The sequence below is a fragment of the Kryptolebias marmoratus genome, linkage group LG2 (genome assembly GCF_001649575.2).
Source record: "Kryptolebias marmoratus isolate JLee-2015 linkage group LG2, ASM164957v2, whole genome shotgun sequence".
NCBI lineage: Eukaryota > Metazoa > Chordata > Actinopteri > Cyprinodontiformes > Rivulidae > Kryptolebias > Kryptolebias marmoratus.
In genome coordinates this window covers 24,920,732-24,944,030 of record NC_051431.1, presented here as the reverse complement: position 1 = coordinate 24,944,030, position 23,299 = coordinate 24,920,732, and the positions used below count along the sequence as shown (strand labels likewise).

At 38.6% G+C, this 23,299-nt stretch overlaps 2 protein-coding genes across 2 annotated transcripts; one reads left to right on the top strand and one right to left on the bottom strand.

Moving 5' to 3' along the window:
* The first annotated feature begins 8,291 nt into the window (after positions 1 to 8,291).
* On the top strand, positions 8,292 to 10,187 carry rbp2a (retinol binding protein 2a, cellular). The gene is made up of 4 exons (XM_017422014.2): positions 8,292 to 8,375; positions 9,294 to 9,472; positions 9,562 to 9,663; positions 9,918 to 10,187. Exons 1-4 carry the CDS (start codon positions 8,303 to 8,305, stop codon positions 9,969 to 9,971), a joined length of 408 nt encoding a protein of 135 aa, XP_017277503.1. The 5' UTR covers positions 8,292 to 8,302; the 3' UTR covers positions 9,972 to 10,187.
* A 7,094-nt stretch (positions 10,188 to 17,281) lies between these two features.
* mrps22 (mitochondrial ribosomal protein S22) lies at positions 17,282 to 23,087 on the bottom strand. The gene is made up of 8 exons (XM_017422012.3): positions 22,931 to 23,087; positions 22,281 to 22,438; positions 22,026 to 22,190; positions 21,667 to 21,810; positions 19,836 to 19,919; positions 18,382 to 18,527; positions 18,185 to 18,293; positions 17,282 to 17,653 (listed from the first exon to the last, which is right to left on the bottom strand). Exons 1-8 carry the CDS (start codon positions 23,055 to 23,057, stop codon positions 17,561 to 17,563), a joined length of 1,026 nt encoding a protein of 341 aa, XP_017277501.1. The 5' UTR covers positions 23,058 to 23,087; the 3' UTR covers positions 17,282 to 17,560.
* Positions 23,088 to 23,299: the final 212 nt, after the last annotated feature.

Here is a 23,299-nt window from a genome sequence, read left to right as displayed (position 1 = left end):
AACAATGTTACCAAAATGCACAACACAAAGTAAATGGCATGGCATCTTCTGTTGATTGCAATTGTGTGTGTGTGTAAGCCAGGGTGACTGTGGCGCATTGGTAGGGCAGCCATCATATGACTGGAAAGTCACAGGTTCAATTCCCCATCATGTGCTGGTGTCCTTCAGCAAGACACCTTGCTCTTAAATAGCTGCCCACTGCTCCACCTGTGTGTATCTCACATGTGATGGGTCAAATGCAGAAAGCAAATTGAGTCATTGTGTGGGTGCATATAGCATATACTTATGTATATTTCAATTTGCCCCTCTCTATGTATTAATATGTAGCTCAAAAATTGCTAAAATGAGATTACATCTTGCAGACACTGTAGCCTTCACAGTACTATTTGGTGGTATAATTTCAACAAAGATATCACATTTTTTATTTCTTACATATTGATTTTGGTCTCACAACCCTCCATTTGTTTCCTCAACAATCCCGTGGTGTTTGAATGAAACACACCAAATACCCTTTGGCATCTGTAGTGTGTTTCAAGCCAAATTATGATGTTTTCTCCACTCTGCCTGAGGTGATTTTGTCCCTAAAACCAAACAGTTTTATTTTTTGAAGTTACTAAACATTGAGTGAGGGCCAGACTAAAAAGAAAAAAAAACTGTGATCTTGAAATAGAATAAAGAAAATGAAATAAAAACAACAATCTGGTGCGTTAACTTGAGTTTTCAACCTGGACTCCATTTCCTCTTTTCTTTCAGTTTGAAGTATTGATCAACAAAAACAAAAATCTTTTCACTTGGCTCCATATGGAGCCAAGCACTCTAGTTTCCTCCCACAGTCCAAAAGTGTGCACTTTAGGTTAATTACTTACTCTAAATGGGCGCTAGGTGTGAATGTGAGTGTTTGTCTGTCTCTAGCAGCCTTGTGATAGACTGGTGACCTGCTAAGAAAGTACCCCGCCTCTCACACAAAGACTGCTGGAGATAAGCGCACAGTAAAACAGGCTCAAGACAGAATGGATGCATGGAAGAATTTTTTATATGATATTAAAATGTAGATGTACCACCATAAACTAGAAATCTATGTTAAGCTTTCAGAGGGGAAATGTAACACTTTAAAAGGTCTGGAAAGTTTGAAACAACAGAAACTGTTCTCCGTTTTAAATAAATTCAGTTAAAGGCCTGGCATGAAAAAATGCTTATGGTAAACTGACTTTCATTGCAGTGTTTTAGACTAAGATCATCTTATGAGGAGAAATGGAAGTTAACACTATTTGGGGTAAACCTTAAAAATAATACTATGCATATTATGGAATATGCGACATCTCACAGGATCTCACATGATCTGTTAGTGCTGGGTATGTATTGTGAATGACTCTCAGCTACTACCACACCAAATTTTACCTCAGTATTTTTAAAATCCACTGAGGTATGGTCATTTCTGTGCAGGCTATTTGTTTGACTCCAAAAGTTAATCATTTGTAGATGTGTAGGCAGTGATAACTTCCAGAGAGTTTCATTAAAATTCATCAAGCAGATCATGAGATATTTTGCTAACAGACACACAGTTTTAACTCCAGAGGTTAATGCCAAGGTTTTAAGCAAATATATAATTTGAGTGCTGTGTTGCACTCGAATTATGTTGGGAAAGAAGCTGAGGTATTACCACTTCAAGTTTTAGCTGAATATCTGTTAAATTAATTAACTTATAGCCATTTTTGTATTTCCTAAGACTGCTTTGCTGTGGTGGACATCTTGAAATGAATTGACTCAAGAAGTTAATCAGTTGTAGATGTTCCTCTAGTGATTACTTTGTGAAAGTTTCATTAAAATCCATTGAATGATTCATGAGATATTTTGCTTCTGGTACAGAAAAACGAATATTTTCACACACACACACACAGACAGGCAGAGGATGGTAACATGAGAAGGTGAAGATGGATAAGAGCGTACATGTGACAGCTCACATTTGTGCTAATTATTGGTTAGAATAAGCAAGAGCTAACATAAGAGAGCATGTAGATTCTGTTTTAACAAAATAAATAAACTCCAGAGCCACGAGATAAAAGCACCTCGATGCTAAAAGCTGAGAGAATTCTGCATAATTGAACTTTGCTCAGATAACAAGAAACTTTCTTGACACTTTATTTATTCAACCTTTTATACTTTGTCAATGACAGCTGAAAATGAAGAAGCACGGGAAAGTTTGATTTATACCTGACTGATTTGACTCACACTTGAAATTTTTTTTTTATTATTTTAAAAAGCATGTTTTTAGTCATGGCAAAACACTTTCAATTGATAACTAAGAGGGCAATAATTTAAAAAAACAGCTTTTTGTTGATTTTATGTTTTGTTTGAAGTACAAAATGTAAAACTTACTGGACCGTGAGCTTAAAAAAAGGAATAAGCCATGTTTTAAATTTCTTTTCCTTCTTTTCCAGAATGAGAGACTGGACACTGTTTCCCAGACTGATCTCACAGGACCCACAGCCCTTTCCAGCTCCGCATAGGAAGCCACATGAATTATGCATCACCATCCAGGCCTATTTCGAAGCCAAGCAGCAAAAAATAAAAAAATAAAATAAAGGGAACAGAAAGCTTCCCTGGCTCATTCTATCACTCCCATAGTTTCTTGTGTTTCTCTGGAAAATGAGGTCTTGTTCCGTACCGTACGGAATCACCAAGAGGGAAATCATGTCATATTTAACATTGTCATTCTCTTTTCCTCCCTCTGCACTTTTCAGCTCAAACTTCCTGCACGGAACAAAGGCAGAGAGCTTATGATATGTTTTCTTCTTCTGATTATCTGAACGCTTTGGGGGGGATTTGGGAGTTTAAAAAAAAAAAAAGAGGCACCACGTGGCCTGCTGGATGTCCTACTCCTAACTGCCATATTTTTTTCCCCCTTAGGGGACTGGATGACACACGCGGAGGTGGAACGTGAGATTTGATTTATGGTGAGAAGAACGGGCTGCGGTGCACGCTGGGACGGGCCAGATCAAAAGTACAGGAACAAGAAGAGCGATGATGCCCAGCCAAGGTTGGGCTTTTATCATGCAGACATGGGCGAGTGTGTGCGCATGCATACATTCATGACAACATAAATACACAGAGCTTGCTTGAAGCAGCACACATCTACAGTACTCATTGGTGACCTTGACACAGCGTAACCACCCCCACCCCCCACCACAGGGCACCTCAGTGAGAAGAGATATTTGTGACACCTTAAAAGGTTCCTTCTATTGACATGTGGGCTGTCCAACCAGCAGACCTATTATTTTCTGCTCTCTGAAGGCCTGCGCACTCTTTGTGAGTGTGTAGAAGCCAGAAGAATTGACTCACACAGTTTTTTGTTATCGGTTTGAAATCATAAAGCTTTTTCTGTATGAAAACACCATTTTTCTGCATCTCTGTCTCTCTCTCTCTGTCTGTCTCTCTCTCTCTCTCTGTCTCTCTCTCTCTCTCTCTCTCTGTCTCCCTCTCTCTGTGTAGACATACTTTCCTTCGACGTGTGCCATCTCTAATATGTGTATTTATTTTTTTGCTTTTAGTAATATATGTAATACCACTGCTGAGCTTCCGTTTTGTTTTTTTTCTGTCTCTCTCCCTTTGTTTCAAACAAGGAGGATAAAAGCTGAAATTATTCTATTGTGTGGGAACATTTGGGCCCTTTCAATTCTCACTGGGACATCAAAGCACACAACATGACACTGTACTATTAGAATCCATGGGTGGGCTGAAAATATATTACAAACATATCTGCACTCTGCTGAAATCCACAATACGGGCCTCATAAGCGAGAGCAGACTTTTCTCAGTCATTTGTCTCCAAGGAGGATTGTGATTAATCGTACCTTTGATGTTCCTAAAACAACAGGGAGGAGGAGGAGATGGGCGAGATGAGAGAGCCACTGCAGGCGCCGGCACGCGGATGTAAAGACGCCGCAAAGCACAGCTTTAAATGTCAAGTTAATGAAGCCAGTTGAATCGAATCACACAGGATATTGAAATTGTATTGAGCGACACAGCGTGCGAGCGCAATGCACAGCCTCTTACTGTTACAAGATTACGCAGAGGTGGAGGGATGAGAAATTTCAGCTCTTGAAGGGGGGAGGGGAGAAAGGAAGTGTCAAAGGAAATAAAAGTCTGAAGAGTCTGTGAGAGAGTCACGTGGTGTGCATCAACACACACTTTGTTCCGGTGCTTTGAGAAAACAGGCTCGGGTGTGAAAATTACTGCTAAGCTGCACCGAAATGTTGAACACAGCAGGCGCCATGTGATCGGCTTACAGATGAAATATTAGTTAGCGAACATGTGTGCCTTCGGGGTTAGGGGGCAAACATGTGCTTTAGGTGTGAAATAGAGTAAAAAAAATGGAACTGCTGTTTTGCATTAATAAGAATACACTAATTGCATTTGGACATGTTTACGAGGTGCTGTGGTGTACAAGCAGTGGGTGCAGTCATTCTTACTAATAGGATTACTTGTAAGTCACTAAATCACTAAGTACTTTTTCAAATCTGCATCACTTCTCCTCATTTCCATATTGGCAGTAACCAGTCGACTGAACAATAGAAAAGAAAACCTATAGAATAAGACCTCCTCTAAGACAGCCTCTCTGTTGGCAGATGGCTCTGTGTCATCTTAACTTTGATCACAGTATAACATGTGGTATTACTTTGCTCACAGCAGAGGATGCTGCTGCTGCTTCACGCCAGGAGCTTTGACTCGTGCGACAACATCGCCCCTGTGTGGTGGAATGGGGAAAAATGTTATGAAGATTGAGGAAAAACGGGCAGGGTTTAAAGAGCATGCATATTTTCACTGCAGATGTTCAATGAGACATAAAAAAAACACACAATCAAATTGTGTCAAAAAAAATCTATTTACCAAATATTTTAAAACCTGATGAGCTTCTTTGTAATAAAGTAAATGTGATCAAACCAAAATTACAGCATGTGAACAGTGGGCTGAATTTCACTAACAGTCCAGTTTCTTTGTTTGATTGGGCTTTTTTGTGCTATTTGACACATTAATTATGAGTGAAAATATGTAAAAGCAAAGAAAAAAAAAAGAAAAAAAAAACCATCAACTGGTTAACCAAGATTTTTTCGCAGAATTCCCAACATGTGCAGTTCATGAAAGCAGCATGTACAATTTTAAACAGATTGTTTACCAGATTTAGACACTAAGATATTCAAAAAATGTTTCATACAGGCGCTGTTCTATGATTGTTGAGCGCTGATGTTTCTTGAATTATGTATTATCATAAAAAAAAAATTAACGAACACTAATCACATCAGTTAACCATTACGTGAGAGTGTTTTTTTCCCACTCCTTTATCCTCCTCAGAGAGATAATTAGCTTGATTTTTCTTTGTTGTGCTCTTCAGCGAGTCGCCAACTTTTATGACTTAAGTTACGGGCTTCTACTCTACAAGGGCCATGCATAAGTTTATATTGCTTTGTCTCCTGCTAATGAAAATAGTATAACTAAAGGAGTACAATGTACCTTAAAGTTGTAAACACAGTAAATGAAACACTCTGCTAAAACAATAAAAGCTTTGTGGAAAGAGTAATAATGCAGTTACAGCTCAAAAATCCAAGATACAACAAATCTCCTTTATAAGCCAAATTTGGAAATTCCTCTTTTAATTAAAGGCCTAGCGTTTCTCAAGGAAACGCATATCTCTCATCAGCTTTCATGCCAGAGTTTGAGACTAAGACCATCTTATGTTGAGAGTTGTAGCCGTTTTGGTCAAACCTTGAAAATAACATTCTCATGCAGTATTCTCAGATGTGATGTGAATGACTCTCAGCTACTTCCACATCAAATTTTTGTTAAATATCTGTACAATTGACTGAGTTATAGCTATTTCAGTGCTGACTAATGTTGATTAGCTGTGGCAGCTGTCTTGATTTGAATTTACTACAAAAGGTAATGAGTTCCGGTTTGAGCTGTCGCCTCCCAGCAAGAAGGTTGCAGGATTGCTTCCCAGCCTGGGGTCTTTCTGGGTGGAGTTTGCATGTTCTCCCTGTGCACACGTGGGTTCACTCCGGGTACTCCGGTTTCCTCCCACAGACCAAAAACATGCATGTTAGGTTAATTGATGACTCTAAAATTGTCCCTAGGTGTGAGTGAAAGTGTGAATGGTTGTTTGTCTTGTTTGTCTATTTTTCAAGTGGTTCATGAGACAAACAGGGTTTATTTAACTATTTACGTTAAAGTTTTAAGCAAAGATTTTGCACGATGAGTAGCACTTGGAGTGTGTGTTGTGAATTTCTCTCAGCAACAATCACACCTGATTTTATTATATTATCTATAGAAATTACTAAATTATAGTCATTTTTGTGTTTTCTAAGGTCAGTTGGCTCTGGTGGCCAACTTGAATTTGGATTGGCTTCAGAGGTTAATCACTTTTAGAGGTACAACTAATGATTAGTTCCTGAAGGTTTCAATTCAATCCATCCAGTGATTCATTAGATATCCTGATTGCATGTGTATACTCTGCACTCTGGAAGGGTTTGAGGCAAAACCACAAGTCTTATAGCATTGAGAGACACATTGGGTTAAAGAAGATACAAATATCTAGATTTGTATGAATAAACTGTACAAGAACTGTTAAAATTGTTGAAATAAGAAGAGTTGGTTTGCAAAACATTGAGAAAAATTAGTTTAAAAACTAATGTGTGATATCATCACACTCTAAGTTGAACATTCTGCTATAAGATTTAAACTGCAGTTGTCTCAAAACTGTTAAAGACAGTTGTCCCATCCAATTGTTATGTAGCTTTTTTTTTCTTTGCAAATTTTGAGGTCAAGGCTTGTGACTTTCCCATTTTTTCCAGTTGATTCGCCTGTCCTGGAACACAGAAATTCGTGTGGTAGCAAAAGGAGCACACCTTTGTTAACAGTTATAAGATGCTAAAGGGATGTGAGGTCATCGTAATGTGCTGTATGCCCTAATTATATTTTATTTCCATTGGTAAATATTTTTTTAAAAGTGTACTTTTTAAAGCATTTTCTTCCAAGTCAACTAGTTGTTCAAATGTCAAAAAAAAAAATTGAAACTGAATGAAATAAGGCAAAAAAAAAAATCAAAAATCAAACACTTTTAGACATTTTGTTCTTGCTGTCTGTATGGAGTAAAATGTTGCTGTAGTAGACCCAGGCTTCTTATCACTTCTGATAAACCATGACACACAAATCCTACTTCACCTTTAACCCTCCACATATAACCCTTTCAGTACAGGATCAATTTAGTGTCACTGTCAGATAGAGATACTACAATACTGCAGTTGTAAAACCATATCGCAGTGGTGATTTGTTTTACCCCATGGAAGCACATGAAAGAGTCCTCAAGATCAAACTTTAGTCATTGTAGCTTAGTGTTAAATGATCGGCGATAAGAACGGAAGGAAACGACGTATCAGATGCCAATTTGATCAAATTCTTATTTGATAAATAGTATCTGCTGGTGAAACTGCAAGATCAGTAAAACCCAAGACAGACCTTTTCATTAACCAGCGCTGTGCTGTTCAGAGATTTAAGAGACAAAAACTGTTGTAAATATTTTATCAAGACATGCTCACACTCTCATGCTGATAAAGTAGCTCCAGCTGACTGAAGCGAGGGCCTTTTATCTTGAAAATGATTCTGAAAAAAAGCTTGAAATAAGGACACTTTGGGATCACTTTTGGAAGAAAAAAAAAAAACGAACAAAATGTACTTCAGAAAACCTTCTCTGAAATACACCCAACCCCTTCGCTCCCACCAAAAATTCTCCACTGTAAAGCTTCTAAAAATACACGAGTAAAAAGCTCCTGGCTGGGGATGAGCATCTCTGCTGGAGTTTCTCTCCATCTTCCCTCCATTCCAGCCCATTAGCGGTAGTAAACACAGGAGCTGGATCACTCGGAGGAAATGGGCTGAAGATTCTCATCAGCCTAATGCATGGACGAAGAGGCATATGCACAAACTGTGCCAGACTGTGCCTGATATGATGTGTTTTAAATACAATGCAAATATATGTATTAAGGTTTTTATACAGTGTTCACAATGCAGCAAGAAAAGTTTGAACTTTATGCTACACACAAGCACACACACACACACACACACACACACAGACATACACAAACTCAGTGCCCTGAAGACATTATCAGGCGAACCCTGTCCTTTTGTTACACATGCGCACAAACACACATGAACACAGTGTATATAAAGGGCTGGGCACTTGAACTCTCTCCTTTCATTAGACAAACAATCCTTAAGGCCAGTTGCTACCTCCTCTCACACACTGATCCAAAATGCCTGCAGACTACAACGGACGTTGGGAGATGGTGACCAATGAGAACTTCGAGGAGCTCATGAAGGCCCTGGGTGAGTTTCCTCCATTCATAACGTATTTAACATTACTCTGAATAGGACAGCATATGGCAGCTATCTTTAAAAGTGATAGCTTTACTGATAAAGAGGAAGATCTGAGCAGAAGATTTGACAGAACAGACAAGTGAGCATTAGTCTCAAAGGGAAAGAAAGAAGGGGAGAGGGGAGATGTGATACTGTTTCATCTCCTTACTGAGCCGCTGTCAGGTGAAGTTAACCTCCACTCTCTGAGCAGTTGCTGTCTGTTACTGCGCCAAATAAATATTGATTCAGCCCTTTCTGCATTTTCATCCTCCCGATCCGCAGAAACAAAAGACGGATTCCAGCTCGTGGTTAGGCAACGAGCCAGCTCTCCTCTGTGTGGCGCGTCATTGATCAGACCCAGAAACACTTTCATTATTCACGACTCTATCTGCAATTCATAAAAACGACCCCCTCCGTACTTTCAGCTCCCACAAAAATCCCGGAAAGCCTCATCACCTTCAACTCATTTTCATCGAGCGGGCGGGAAAATGACATCCGTATGGAAATGGGTCAAAATGTCATTCAGACGGGTAAATAAAGCGGCCTCATCTCCAAGAGCCATGGGCAGAAATTGGATTTTCACTTTAGGGAAAATCAAAAATGAATATCTAAACGGTCAGATAGATGGGGGTTCACTTTGGAAGAGCCCAATTCTGAAGGAGGTGAGAAACTGAGTCAGACCTATTCTGACGGTACAAGGTCACCTCTGAATGCTTAAACTATAAAAAGATAATATGAGAATATTATTGTCACAAATGTGCTTTAGGTGTGTCTGTACAAGTTTTCATAGTGCCATTAAACTTACTGTGTAATTCTCCAACTTTTTCATGATTGCTCTTCTGTGATCGGGTGCATTTTTTTTTTCTTTTTTTTTTTTTTTGAATGCAGACATTGACTTTGCCACCAGAAAGATAGCTTGCCACCTGACTCAGACTAAAGTGATTGTCCAGAATGGAAACAAGTTTGAGACCAAGACCCTGAGCACCTTCAGGAACTACGAGGTCAACTTCACAGTGGGTGAGGAGTTTGAGGAGCACACAAAGGGCCTGGATAACAGGAAAGTCAAGGTACTACTTATGAGATGTCAAATACCGACAAATTCCTGAATTTCTGATGTGCGGTGTGTCATTTAAACGTCCTTGTTGTGATGTGACAGACCCTGGTTACCTGGGATGGGGACAAACTGGTGTGCGTTCAAAAGGGGGAGAAAGAAAATCGTGGGTGGAAACACTGGATCGAGGGTGACCTGCTACATCTGGTGAGGAAAAGAGTGACAACCTGGGCACCGTAACCTTTCACTTATGCCGAAATAAACAATAAAAAAATTTATTGCTTACCTGATGTAACCTTTTTGAGTTGCATCATGCTGAGGTGTCTATTATCTTTGGGTAATAACAATAAAAATCCATCCACAAGAACACAGATATAAGATCTGCTTTTTGTGCAATTATTAAATACATTTCTTGCATCATGTTGCCCTGTGAGTCTGAAGGTCTCTGCCTTGTCTTTCAGGAACTCACCGTTCTCGACAAAGTCTGCCATCAAGTGTTCAAGAAGGTGCAATAAAATGGGAAGGGTTGTTGTCTGTAGTGCTGTGTGTCTTGCTGCTGTGTGTTTGAATGTGGAGAGCTGTAATAAAACATTTTAATACAACCTTTTTTGCACAACAGTGTTTCTGGTTTTAAAATATGCAGCATAATCATAGAAGAGTATTTTTTTCTATAATAAAGTTCAGTCTTCCTAAGTTTTTGCATGTAAAGTGCCAATAAATAAATAAATAAACTTTCCTCTTTCAAATGGCCAACTGGAGAGACGTGTATCAGTGATCATATACTAGGAGTGTGTTTTGTGCGTTCAGTAACCCATTTAAATATTCACTCATGTGTCAAAATGGACCTTGGTGTAGAAAGCTTTGATAAAATGAAAACAATTTGATGCTCATGTAAAAATTAAAACATTTTAAAAACAAGAATGTCCAAATGAAATTCATAGCTACAATAATACATTTGTGGACTCAAAATACGGTGGAATGTTAAAGTAGTAACCTAGCAACAGCAGGAGATAGTGATTGAAGGAAAGCAAAAGCTTTTTAAATTTTATGAATAATTATGAACAGGAATGGTCACGTTTTGAAGAAAAAAAGCCACAAAGTAACATCCTACATGTTGATTTTGACCCCAACAATCAACTGCATATATTTGTTACAGTTTAATTGCAGTTTTCTGGTAGTTAGAGGATTCACACTTTTAGGAAAAACTTGTGTAACTATCGCCTGTTTGTAGCTTAGCCTGCTAACTGATGAAAGTGAGACAGGGTCACAACCTAAAAACAGCAAATGTTAATAGTCTTTAAAGTCCACAGGAAAATCCTTAACCCTCCCGTGGCCTTTGGGTCAATTGGCCCAAAGTTACAAGGGCTCTCTATCTCTCTCTCTTTTAAAGGGCTTCATGAGGGTTAACTCAATCATGATATTAATTCAAAACCACTGCAGAGAGGCTAAAACTGATATAATCTGCTCAGATTTCTTAGTTACTGACAGTTGTCAGTTTTAAGCATGTTAAAGGGGCTCTTTCCCTAAGCAGTGTGGGGGAAAATAAGGATCTCTGTACTGTATGTTGGTGATCATATTTTATTGTTTCATTTTTGTATTATCTCCAGGCAGGTGAAAAAAAGCTAGAACAAGTTTAGAGACTTTGTGCTTAAAGCTGAAGTGATGTAAAACAGATTCTTTTTAATGGTCTTCATTTGCTCCAGCAAGAAATCAACTGATACGGATGTCTGTCTTGTATGGATTTGGTCTCAGGAGGTTCTGACAGGTGTTGTTTTGACAGTCAAGCAGTGAACTCAGTTTACCTGGTGAATTTAGCAACAACATAAGTATGTAAGTGTAAGAATCTGAAGTTGTCCATAATGTACATGTTTCAGTGTTCCCTGCAGATGGTGCTGATTACAGAAGAAGGTCTAACTAGCAGGACTCAGAGCCCCTCAATATGAAGGAGGAAGAGGAGGACCTCTGGACCAGTCTGCTGGGAGAGCAGATCATTATGAAGCAGTCTGATGCCACCAGGTTTCCATTCAGTTCCTTTAAAGAGTGAGGATGATGAAGAGAAACCTGTTCTCACAGCTTCATCAACACCAACTTGAAGACAGAGATCTTCCAAGCAGCAGACAGCAGAAACTGGCGGGGAGGACTGTGGAGGACTCATGAAGATGATTCCAGCTCTTCAGAGGTGTGAAGACTGTGGCAAAAGGTTTACCAGAAAAGCAGCTCTAAACACAAAATAGGTTGTGATCTATGTGAACAAAGACTTAGCCATAAAACACATTCAAACAAACTTGTGAAAATCCATACAGGAGCTAAACCATTTCCTTGTGATGTTTGTGGACAAAAGTTTATTCGAAAGCCACATTTAAGCTCACCCGTGAAAATTCAGACAGGAAACAAAGCAGCCATTTGCAGTGACTCTTAAAACACACAGGAGGAATCACACCAAAGGGAAAACACTATCTGTGAACACAAAGACACGCATGAGAAGTCACAGAGAAATAAAACTGCACGGTTCCAAGATTTGTTGGTAAATGACTGGGTGATGCGGAAGTTTGTTGTCAAGAACTTCAGTAGTTTTTACTTATATATGTGTACGTAGTACTCCAGCTTTTTTGTCCTGTGAATATTTTTCTATTTTCTTGATATTCATATTTTGTTCTTTTAAATAATATCTTCAATTACACCACAGCCCTTTATAGCTGTCTTGCCAGTAGTTCCAGGTTTTACTCTATTTAAAGGAGTACAAGCTGCTCTGTTGCACAGAAATACTAAATGTTGCACAGATTTAACATCCAATGTTTTTTTCTCAGAAAAATGTTCAAACTCTGCTGTCATAGAAAATTTATTGCATACAAATGTATTTTAGTTCATTTCACTATTTTTTTTACATATAAACAGTTGAAAGAATATATAAATGAATACAGATAAAATATAAAACAAATTATTTTTTAAAATATATTTCAGCCTGCAATATACTTGCTGGCTAACTACTCTTTGGTAGTTATATGTGGTAGATCCATTTTATGAAATTAGTCAGTTTTCAACATAATAAAAAATGCTGTTTAAAAGAAACAGTATAAAGGTATAAAATCCAAGATTCTTGTGCATTTATGAAATGCCCACATGTCTTGGGTTGCAACTCCAAGCAACATTTTGTTTTTCCTTTTTTACGTCCACGTTAAATTAAACTTTTAACAATACATTTCATGTGAAGGGTCTGAATTTGGTGTTCATATAAATCAATAGATGTTCATTTTGTTTGAGAACAAATGTGTCTACATTCAGAACTGTTGATGTGTGAAACTAAATTTTAATTAAAAACATCAGCAACACAATCTCCAAGAAAGTTTGAAGTCCATAAATCATCCCCACATTCACAGACTGCATCAGAAGGATTATTTTATGCGTGGAAAGAGGGAATTAGCACAAACAGCGGTACTTTTGTAAATACTTTTCTATCCAGCAATATCTCTGTGTTCTACATTCAGACAATACATGAAATCTGTTCCAATACCAGTACCTTCACACAGATTACAAATACTTCTTGTTTTTTTAATTATTTCTCTCCAACCCCCTGTATCTTCCAAGAATTTTTGATATTCCACGGTTCACTGAGCTGATAACACATAGCTTGTCTTTCTCCCTGGTGCTCTTGCAACAAATACTCGCAACTACAAAGTGCAAGTTTAACTTGGCTCAGAAGTGTCTGCACCAAACTCTGGGTTATGGGGGATTACCACTGCTGGCCACCAGCTCTGGCAACGCAGAGATGGTGGGCAAACTGGCAGAGAAGGATGGGAAGACCAATGTGGTCTTCCTCGCTCACTTCATCTACTTTATGCAGGGGAGGTTATCATAAACCCAGGATTGTTTGTCCAAAGAGCGAAGCCGAAACCAGACACTGAGACGTAAATAAAGGCAAGTGAGTTTTATTTTCAGGTGGTGCTAGTATGTACAGTGAGCAGGTCTCGGGAGTAGTCTGTAAGGCAAGAAGAACTGGGTGAGTCTCGGGTACGAGTCTGGTCAGAGTAGTTTCAAAGATGGAGGTAATAATGTCTCTTGTTTTCTTACAGATCCAGGAGGTGAGTTGCTGCGCAGAGGAGGTGAGGAGCGGTTCCAGATTGATCCAAAAGATGATGAGCCAGTTCCCACAAAGGTAAGTATCAGACAGGTTCCAGGTAAGTTTCCCTTAAGGTCCGTAGTCATGGAGTGGCAAAACCTAAGTTGTAGGCAAGGCAAAGAACATAATTAATACTTAGAGCAGAATCGCGGTTAGACGCTGAGGCAGAGAATCTAACCCGGAAGGTTTGATGCTCCAGCGAAGATCTGATCTCAGCCTGCAGCTTAAATGCTGGATGGTCTCGTCAGTGGAATCAAGAACACCTGTGGAGTAAGGGTTAGTGACGCCGCCCAAGGGCGGAGCTAAGCCCAGATCCTCACAGTGGTAAGTATTTGAGATGCAGTCAACCAATATGAGCTGTTTGAAACAGATTATGCTTTTCACTGTTTGCTCTTGTTCCTCCCCAGAACTGATAAATATGTGAACCTGCTTCATAGTCTGCCAGAGGCTGCATTCCTGGCAAGAAAAAACAGCATATGCCCAGTCAAATCTCAAGATAAGCCTGTCTCTAATCAGGGCATATCAATACATATTGCTTTCCAGTTGAAACTGCTGAATGGTACACTTACTAATGCTAAACCTCTCTCTGCATGCAGCACTGTAATTTGAAGTTGTTTCTGCAAGTTTTTGTTTGCTAGAGAACCAAAACAATGCAAGGTACAGATTGAATTTTAGTGAAAAAATTGTCTGTCTTTCGAGGTTTTCATCAATTATTTCAAGCAGCACTGGTGAGCTCCATGTGCCTTTCTTCCTCCAGGATAGTGGAGCTGTGGAAGAAGAACCTGGTCAATGTTACCCAGAAGGCAGCAGATGCTCTGGCTGACCCCAACCAGTACAGCAACCTGTTCCATGGCCTCCAGCAAGCCCTGCTGTCTGAGTAGTACCTGAAGGAGACTTGTGTCAGGGTCAGACGTACTCCAGAATACTCACTCATCACATTCAGCAGGAGGATCAGCACAACTGAGCTTTAAAACTTAATCTGAGAAGAGATGTATTACTAAATTATTACTACAAGTTGAGAAAAAATCTGAATATTAAAAAAAAAAAAAGATGTTTGAAATTACATGTTTCTGTTTTATCTGTTCTTCATTCAAAACAAGACCATCATTTTCTGGAGAAATCGGCAAGTTTTCATCACAAATGGTAAATAGATTGCACTTCTATAGTGCCTTTCTAGCCAACCAGGCTACTCAAAGCGCTTTACAACACAGTCTGCCCTCATATACCCATCCACACACACATTCATACAGCACTCTACTACATCTCTACAAAGCTAATCTACATAAATCATTCTATAGATACTAATGAGTGCTTTAAACTCCATTCATACACCGATGGGGCACACATCAGAGGCAATGAGGGGTTCAATGTCTTGCCCACTTCAACAAGTGACTGCTGCCAGGAATCAAACCTCAAACTCTCTCATTGGAGGACAACTGCTGTAACCACTGACCCAAAGATGCCCACAAAGACTGATGAGCAGGAAGTGAGGATACAAATATGTAAGTTCATGTAGCTACTTTGAAAGATGGAAAATATACACGTGGTTCTCATACATAGATATTAGCCAGTCACACATACACAAGTCTGAACAGAATACTGTGGCAATAATAGTGCTGCAGCCAAGACGTTTACATACAATCATAATGGGCCGGGTCATGGGGAGCTGATGCCTATCTCCAGCCATCACTGTGCAAGAGGTGGGGTACACAGTAGACAGGTCACAAGTCCATCACAGGGCCACATAGAGACAAACAACTATTCATGCTCTCACTCAAACCTGGGGACAATTTAGTTACCAGTTAACCTAAAATGCATGTTTTTTGGTCTGTGGGAGGAAACCAGAGTATCCAGAGTAAACCCATGGGGAGGACATGCAATCTCCACCCAGAAAGACCCCAGGTCTGGAAGCAATTCTGCAGCCTTCTTGCTGGGAGGAAACAGCTCTAACCACTGTGCCACTGTGCCACCCCAAATGTCATAATAATTTGGGGATTTTTATGATTTATTTGTACTATTCTTTTTCCAGGGCAAATTAATTATACAACATACAGCTTCTATATTTTTGTGACCATGATTAACTGCAGCTGGTAGTTTTTGTTTCCCAGCATAAAAACAATTGATTTGACAGCACTCATTGCACAGACAAATACTTGAAACTCAGAGCAATGGGAAAGTCCAAGGATTCTATGCAATCTGCCAGCTTCCTTAGATAGGTAACTTTTACTAATTGGCTCTTTATAATATATGTGAATGTTTTTGTACAGTGCAACTTTTGTTGTGACTTGGTATTTTACAAATTGAATTGAACTGAGTAAACTCTTAGTGTCTAGATGTGTGAGACTGACTGAGACTCATCCACACAGACTCCATGTTGATTACAGCCAAATGTCCTTGTACTAAATTTTGATGCGAGTATTTATGCAGTCATTTATTTTACATTATAAATTTTTATTAAATTGAAAATATTCTGTAAATATTTGATTTCACTTTGACATTGAAGTCAAACCTGCCGTGATAGATTCATGACATCAATAAAAGCATAAAACATCCAAGGGGGTGAATACCTTTAATAAAAAAATATATGTATTTTTCTGTTTATCTGCCTCCAGCCTCCCTAATAATGATCCCCTCATTTATATTCATTCCAGTTTACTTGAACTTGGTTCATTCTGTGCTACTATATACAATTTTACCTTGCTTTATTACTTTATTTCTGTTTAATTTTAATTCATTCTTTGCCATGCTGAACAGTGTTTCTTTCCTCAGTTACGTCTCAGAGATAAATAAAGGTTTCTGAATCTGAAAATTGGTTTCTGCTTGGATAAAACAGGCTACCATTGAGCTTCTGGAATGGCATTCCTGAAGCCCCAACCTCAACCGTTTTGAAAAGTTGTGGATTATGCTTAAAATTCAGGTCCATGCCAAGAAACCAACCAGTTTAAATGAACTTTACCAATTCTGCCATGGAGAGTGGCCAGATATCCAGACTGAATCTTGTTGGTGGCTGTAAAAAGAACCTTGAACCTCAAGATGCAACTTGCTAAGAGAAATTTAACCAAGTATCAAGTATCATATGTAAGCACATATTTGAGCCTTTATGTACAGTTTTAATTCTACCCTGGGAAGAAAATGGTACAAATACATTGGCATAGATTCTTAGTCCTCCAGGTCATGACAATTCTAAGTGGTCCAACAAAGGTTTTGACGACCCAAATGACTCACAGGATATAGTGGGTCAGCAACACACATGACCCTAACGTCCCGATTGCTGTGATGCTGTGATTGTTAGAACGATGACTTATAAATCTGGATCTTCCAACTTACGATCAGAACTAAAGAGTCTTGGATGAGAGGTGAAAAGTCTTCAAGAATCAAGAGAAGTACAGCTGCATTCTATTGAAGCACTCAGGAATGAAACACATAAATTATTAAAATCCCCAAGCTGATGACATTCATCCCCATGAGTGGATGTAAACCTCTAACTGTAACCGTACATCTCGAAATCCATCTGAACAGTTGATTATTGATGACTGGTGTAATCATCAGTGATGAGAGCAATATTGTTGTTACTTGTGCCTTTTCAATTTGTTTGTCTTTCTTTTTTAATAATAAAAAATAGATATGACTGTGTATTAGACTAGAAAAATGACTTCAAATCATTTTAACTAAAGTCTTCTCAACTATCGAGGCTTCAAAAACATGACATTCAGACCTAAAGACTGACTTTATTTTATGTACATCAGTTTCATTCAGCGATATAAATGAAATACACAGAAAGACAAAATCTCTCCAACAGAAACAAGGTTCAGAGTTTCAGACTGATGACTGCTCAGTATAAAGGGTTTTTTTTCTAAGTGAGAAGCATCTTGGACCCATGCTGAGTCAAAACAGCAAAAGTCGTATATTCCAACACTAGTTCTGCTTTCTTGTGTGTTCTTCCTCATTGTGAATACATGTTTATATTTGTATCCTAGTGCTGGGATGTTAGGCAGCTGATTCTTCTGCAGTCCTGTCCTCATACGCCTGCAGAGCCAACTTGATGTAGCCTGACCTTTCGGACTCGTTCTCGGCATAAATCTGTGGGAACAAGCATCGTAGGTCAGCAAAATGACAGAAGAGACCGTTTCAGCTGAGGCTGCGCATGACAAAATCCACAAAATCAGAAGTAAAAAGGGTCTGAGAGCTAAAAATCCAGAAATCAACTCACTGAATAAAATATTTTCACACTTGGAAGGTCACAAACAAAAAAATACATTCTTTTTTTTTTTAGTTTTTAAGTTGATAGTGAACTAAAAACACCTGATTATCTTAAGCAATACAATGAAAATGTTCCTTGAAGTTGAGTGTTGTACATAGTTCACTTATTAAAATATAACCCACAGTTCTCTATCTGCATTTATGTGAGGACTAAAAAGACCTGATTTATTCTGAACTTGGCACCACAGCTAGAAGAAAAAATAAAACTCAGACAGGAAATCTTAGATGAGACAACCTTGATGTGAGCTAATCTTCTGCTTGACTGACCTTTTTATTTGGCCTGAATCACACGATTACACATAATAAACACACTACAAAACCAGTGTGGGTGTAAAATCGAGGCAATCTCACCTTAAGCAGGTCAGTACCAGTGGCCTGTTGGCTGGCAGCTTCCTGAGCCGACTCACTGTGGGGATGGACCATATGGAACAGAGACACCAGACTCACGGCATCCTGAAGCCTGGCAACGCAAACACACAGGAACTCAAACTTACAGCAGACTTGTTAGTGGGCAGGAAAACAGTTTGAGGACGAGTTCAAAAACCCACAGCTCTTTCTTCAGCATGTCCACTAAAAGCCCGTCCACCCTACGAGCGTTGACGAGGTACCAGGCCATGCCTCCAAAATGCCGGGTGAATCGCAGCAGGTGATATTTGCCGTATTTGTCCAGGTCCTCATATGTGGCTACGTGCATCTAAACCAAGAAGAGGAGAAGGAAGCACACAAGTCAACTTAAGAGTTCTTAGCACAATGCTCTCCACATAAAACAGAAACTCAGAAGATGTACACTTATATAAAATACACATAATATATAAATTTAAAAAGAAAAAAAGAGGAATGGAAAAAATCTGGACTTCAACAAGCTCAGGGAGCAAAGCAAAACATAAAAACAAAGTAACCACAAAGCCACCGTGACATCAACTAATTTTAGTCTTTGAGGCCAGAAGTGATGGAGCCAAAAAGGAATAACTGAAACTTAAATGAGCAACCATCTTTAAGGCCAAAGTTAGATATTTAAAGAAGTAATTATTTTTCTTTACACTCACAGGCACATAGACTATAAGGAGTAACTGTTGTAAATGAATCCAGAACATGTACAAATTGTTTTCTTCCTTCCTTTTTATTGAAGCAGAGATTTTTGACAAACAGGTAAGAAAGGAAAATAATTGTTCTTCAACAGAAAAAACAGAAATGCTTTCTGCTTGTAGATCTCTTACTGGCAGCAGAAAATGTTAAATGTTGATATTTATGATGGCACAACTAAATAAAATACTGATTAATTATATTTTTAATCAATTTCCTGGAATAAAACAAGAACAAAGAGCACCAACGTTGTTCCACAAATGTATATGTTAAACTGAGTCCAGTCATTTTAGTCCATGTGTAGTAATATCTGATATCATTTCCCCCTGGCTGTGGGAACAGAGTCGATCTCTTCTATAACCTGCTTTAACAACTGATTCACATGATGAATCTCTCTCTCATTCAGTCACTAACCTCTGGTTTTCTGTCAGGCTTTAGTTTGAGAAGAGACACTAAATGACTGCATCACATCAGTCCAGATGTTGAAATGTTTTCTAAGGAACACAACTAGAAGATGAGAACATGGAGAGTAATAAACGTGGAACTAACAGAATCCCCCTGACAGCAACACGACAGAAATCTAATTGTATTAATTCGGCATGTCTGGGGCTTCTTAAACGTTTCTTTTTTTCTTCCTACAAGTACTTGTAACATCAGATTACATCGACGACAGGCAAAATGTACTGAATGTAAGCAGTACCTTTAACTGTTCAGACACATAACATATTTAATTGTATTTAGTGATGAAATGTGTGAAAAGTTTCACTGTTATTTTATTTCTGACTTCAATATGTCAAAAACAAGTTTTTCATCATGGTTTGACTAAAAGAAAAATGTTTTGCTTTGGATTCCCACTCATCATCTGAGCTGAGAGTTTTTAGTTCATTCGGTGCTCCCAAAGAACACGGCATAAACTTACTTTAATGTAGTCGGCAGAGTCGGGTTCAAACTGGACCAGACACAGGTCTAACACATCCTTATGGCGGTCCTGAGAAAACACCACCTAAATGAAAGGAAAAATAAATTTGTTTGTAAAGGCTTTTTTTCCCTTTGTTGAGATCTGAATCTCCACCAGTTTTGTTCTGCTTCCCTCTTATCTGCTGCTGTTTTAAGCAACAGTACTTAAAATAAAATGCTAAAAGACAAAATCCTGATTTTTTTGGCTCCTTTGCATCTGTTGTAGCAGATGAAACACATCCTGATGGTTGGAAAACTTCTATACTTAGATGGGGAAACAGATCTCAGCTTTGTGTAAATGTAGGGCTTTATTGTATCCCTTTGATTTCTGCTTGTTTTTAAACACATTTAACTACAGTATTTTCCGCATTATAAGGCATACTGGATTATAACACGCACTGTCAATGAATGGTCCATTTTCAAACTTTTGTCATATATAAAATTTTTGTAACTTTGCGCTCCGTTCAAAATGGACGATTTTGCTGCTCTAGCAGAGCTGGTTCACCTGTATCAGCATTTATATGATCCCCCCATGAGAGCGTCAAGGAGAACGCCTCCACTGTTTGAGAAAATTGAAGGCTTTTAAATGCGCCTCATAGTCCAGAAAATATGGTGTGTACTAGCATGTACGGTATGTAATTAGCAGCTGAATAAATAACATCTAAACCAAACAAATTCATATACAATCCATAAAATTAACAAATGAAACTCATATATGATGTGAGAAGTGTAGGCTAGTTGAAAAGACCCATCATTCCATTTAAATAGTTGTTTTATTTGTTTCTCTCCTTTTTCTGAAAGTAAAACCACTTGACTGAATTCCTGCAAAAGAGGGATTTCTCATCATTAATAGAACCATTACAACATGCTGAGAATTCAGCCTTTTTATTTTCAAATACATAAATAATAAGAACTTTGTTTTATTTATTTGTCACGCAGGAGTTGACACTTTAAACTTATATTTTGTATTAGTTTTTGTTTGTGGTAAAGTGTAGATGCCAAAGTTGACTGCTATAAACAAAATAACTAAAATAAACTTGTAGAGTATGATTTTTGGAGAAAATTTAGTCCATAGAAAAATTGGAATAGAAATAGTTGGTAGTGGCAGCCCTAAAAGTCAGTTCTTTTCACTGAATACAAACATGAAAGTTGTTCTGCTCTTCAACAGGACTGCAGAAATATTCACAGAGCTCACTAACAAGACCTGTCTTCTTCACATCACACACACATGATTCAGTTTGGTTTCAGGCTCAGGTTTTTTTTTTTCTTAAATCACACACATCCCAAACCAAACCAATGGGTTTGTTTGGTTATTTTTGTTTTTTTGTTTTCTTCATACACAGTGTCTTCCCCAATACACACTACTGATGGTAATTTTGTTTCAGCTTTTATGCTTTAAAGAAAAACACACCAATCTGTAACACGTCTTATCTTTTATGAAGGTTAAATAAAACCTGGAAGTTCTGTAAATGTAGACGAGTAAACATGCAGTTTAAGATTGATTAGGATTGGTGAACACTGTCTACTTCAATCTCAATATTATTACCGTTAGCATCATAATAAATTATACATTTAGACATTACTGCATAAAAACCCCTGATTAATTAAAGCGGTATCTTCACAGCTTTAAATACTGGGCCTGCAAACACAAACACTCTAAACTATCACAAGAGTTGGTCACAGGGTTTAGTCACAGCAGGTCTTCCGTCAACAAGAAATTTGAAAAGAAACTAACACGAGAACCAGAAGAGATTTTTTCCCCCATTAATTCAGTCAGTTTGCTATTTTCTCACCTTGAGGTTTTCCTCTTTGAACATGAGCGGTACTGCTATTTTGCGTCCCTCCCTGGGGAAGTAGACCTGAACCAGCCGGTCCCGCTCCTCCCAGGTGGCCTTCCGAAGAGTACCATCAGGCTCCCGAACAACTATAAACCTCTCCTAAAACACATCGAGAGAGACAACTGGAGATTTGCAAATTTAATCAACCTAAATGTTTTCGTTTCACTGCTGGTAACAACAGCACCGGAAAAAAAAACTTGCAAAATTCACTAAACTCAAAATGCCTGTCCAAACACTGCTCACACTTATTTTAACTTGCATCTAGTCACACAAACTATGCATCTGCTAACTTTGAAAGAAGAGCATGTGTGTACCCTGTGTGGAACGTTGTAGGTGATGTCTGTGAAGACATATTTCGCTGTGTCCATGCCATCCAGGATCTTATCCACAGCCAGCACATCATTGATGGGCTTCCTCTCTGGAAGGACGGGGGGCATCTGCAGCCGCTTCCTCGCTTCTACTGAGGCCAGCTGTATGGCCTGGAGACAGACAGGAGATGTATTGGGGTAATCAGTAGACGTTTGTGTGATACTGATAAGGTCTGTTATAGCTGAATTTTTAAAAGGTACCTGCTCCAGCTGATCATCCGTCATTAGTTTGCATGTGGGCGGCTTCAGTTCCTGTTTAAAGGACTGGAACACTTTCTGCAGGTCCAGTCCGGTAATTCTAGCAAGGATCTCCTGCACAGCTGGGTCTGTGAACTGGGGCTTACTGTGGTCTGTGGGAGCTAAAGGCGGTTTAAGTGATTTTAATGTTAATACAAGCACGTGTTGCAGAAGGCTAAAATAACTATGACTGGCTTCAAATAAAAACATATATGTATATATTTTACACAAGTGATCAAATCTGAACTTTCCAATGACAACCTTACAAACCTCCTCTTTTACTCCGACCATAAGAATGTCGTATAGCTCAACAAGCACCTCTTATTAAGAAGTTTTTGTTCTCTCTCTTAAATGAAGACAGTGTTCAGCACTGTTAACCTTTACTCTTAAACCTTAATCTTCAAACAACAACACCCACATAACACCGACATTACAAACAAATTATAACAGCTTAATCCCCCCCTAAATATTTTCTTCAGATATGTGTATCTGAACCAATACATATCATTCCCATAGATGGTTGCTACGCTAGACGCCGCTAACGAGCAACAAGGTCAGCAGTTTCGACATAAAAATATTTAATTACAGCCTCATTTGCACAGATAAAAACATACCTTTGTCGTGGGTCTCACCGCACAACGTCCTTACACTGCACCTCACTAACGTTTGTTTGTTTCTGTGCACATTTTTCACCCAGGAGAAGCTCCGAAACAAGCACCGCGCTGTGCCGAGCGCCGCCATCTTTGTTATTACCTCAGGAACGCGACGTGACCTCTGGCCTAAGAGAGGCGAGGCATCATGGGAAATGGAGTGTCTTTTTAACATGTAAGTCACTGTTTTAGATTTGTCTTTCTCACAGCCGATAAAAATATCCAAATTAAAAGACAAATTATACAATCTTAATAGGTGGAAATTGTTGGTTTCTTTACTTAAGAACTACACCGAATTTTTTAACAATTTGTATTTTTATATTTATAAACAAT